This window comes from Solanum stenotomum, chromosome 10 (genome assembly GCF_019186545.1).
Source record: "Solanum stenotomum isolate F172 chromosome 10, ASM1918654v1, whole genome shotgun sequence".
NCBI classification, from domain to species: domain Eukaryota; kingdom Viridiplantae; phylum Streptophyta; class Magnoliopsida; order Solanales; family Solanaceae; genus Solanum; species Solanum stenotomum.
Window position 1 is genome coordinate 1,635,341 of NC_064291.1, and position 1,784 is coordinate 1,637,124.

The following is a 1,784-nucleotide window of genomic DNA, read 5'->3' on the forward strand; positions in this document are numbered from 1 at the left end:
GGGTAGGGACAAAATAAATTGATTTTGTCAACAAAAAAGTAATTGTAGTTTGAAGTTGGAAGAAAGTTTTGGAAAATGTTTTCGTTAAGTTTTGAAGGAAAGTCATTTTCCTTAAATTTGAGGAAAATGAGTTGATTTGAAAAACATTTAACCCAACCAAACATGAGAAAATTGGAAAACATTTTCCGGAAAATGTTTTCCTTCATACCAAACACACCCTAAGTCTTCCTCTTTTAGGCCACCCAACATTAACAATAAGGACTTGTTAATATTTTCAATACACGACTTTGACTTATGCCAAGCTCAACACCGAGAAGAACTTCAACAACTCAAGAGGTATATATTGATACTTTTCTTTTTTTTTAGTCCGTTGAAAAATGATATTTTTTTTTTATATTTAGCGATAATTAAATTAAATTTTTAATAAAATGATTTATAATCATACAAATATTTATAACTTTCATATTTATCCATCTTCACTGTGTCACTAACTTCCCCAGGTAACGAAATGACAAGATGACAATGAATTTTTTAAGATTTTTTTTTTTTAATTCTTAAACTTCATGTGAAGTCAAACACCTTTACATATACGAATGTAGGTGGTTTGAAGATTGCAGATTAGACCAACTTGGACTCTCAGAACAATTTATATATACTACTTACTTAATTGGCGTTGTTGTTGTCTCCGACCCTGAATTCTCTGATGCACGTCTCATTTATGCAAAATACGTCATGCTCCTGACCGTGGTCGATGATCTTTTCGATGAACTTATAGAAAGGTATTTCGTCTGAACTTATAAGCTCGTCAAACTGACTTATTAAGTATTTTTGGTTTATTTATGTGTATTCATAAAATTAGTTTCAACACTTAAAGTTTATCGAATATTATTTACAGGTGGGATGACTATGCAAGTGTAGGTTATAATTCTGAGAGGGTTAAAGTTTTTTTTTCTGTTTTCTATAAATCAATAGAGGAGCTTGCAACAGTTGCTGAAATTAAACAAGGCCGATCTGTCAAAAATCATCTTATTAATTTGGTAAGGGAATTATTCTCTAACTTCCCTCTTTAACAAATTTTTATACTCTTCGTTTTAATTTATTTGTCTTTTTTTAGTCTATTTAAAAAAAACGTGTCTTTTCTAATTTAATAATTCTTTAATTTTCTACTTCACGTCATATGTAAGTCTTTAAAACCAGAAGGTTAAAGGAAATTTTGATACGTTAAGCGTATTTTTAATTTCAGATTAAAGATTCAAAAATCTTATTTATTTTTGTTTGTCTTAACTTTTTTTCTTCTAATTTGACAACTCTTTCATTTCAATATTTTACGTTAACATGTTTAAAACCACATGATTAAAGAACATTTTGATACAAAACATATTTTTAATTTATGACCACAAGATTCAAAAATCTTCTTTACTTTTCTTTTTAGTTTGTTTTAAAAAGAATGTCTATTTCTAATTTGTAACTCTTTAATTTCACTATGTCATATGACATCTTTACGACTACCTATGATTAAATAACATTTTGGTACAATAAGCATATATTTACTTTAACACCACAAAATTCTAAAATCTTCTTTACTTTCTTAAACTGTATACTTAGTCAATTAAGACAAATTACAAATTGAAACAGAAAAACTATTTCAATTATTTTTAATTTACTTTCTTAAACTCTGTGTCTATTATCTCGGAATTTCAATAGTGGCTTGAAGTGATGAAGTGCATGTTGATTGAACGACTAGAGTGGTGGACAAGCAAGGCAATGCCAAGCATAGAAGAGTA

General features: G+C 28.3%; 1 protein-coding gene across 1 annotated transcript in view; it reads left to right on the forward strand.

Moving 5' to 3' along the window:
- Positions 1-1,784, forward strand: part of LOC125841592 (santalene and bergamotene synthase, chloroplastic-like) — a 23,242-nt gene that overhangs the window by 20,898 nt on the left and 560 nt on the right. The window contains exons 6-8 of the mRNA XM_049520743.1: positions 238-336; positions 896-1,037; positions 1,705-1,781. Of these exons, the coding sequence (XP_049376700.1) occupies positions 238-336; positions 896-1,037; positions 1,705-1,781 (318 nt within the window). The remainder of the gene's footprint in view (positions 1-237; positions 337-895; positions 1,038-1,704; positions 1,782-1,784) is intronic.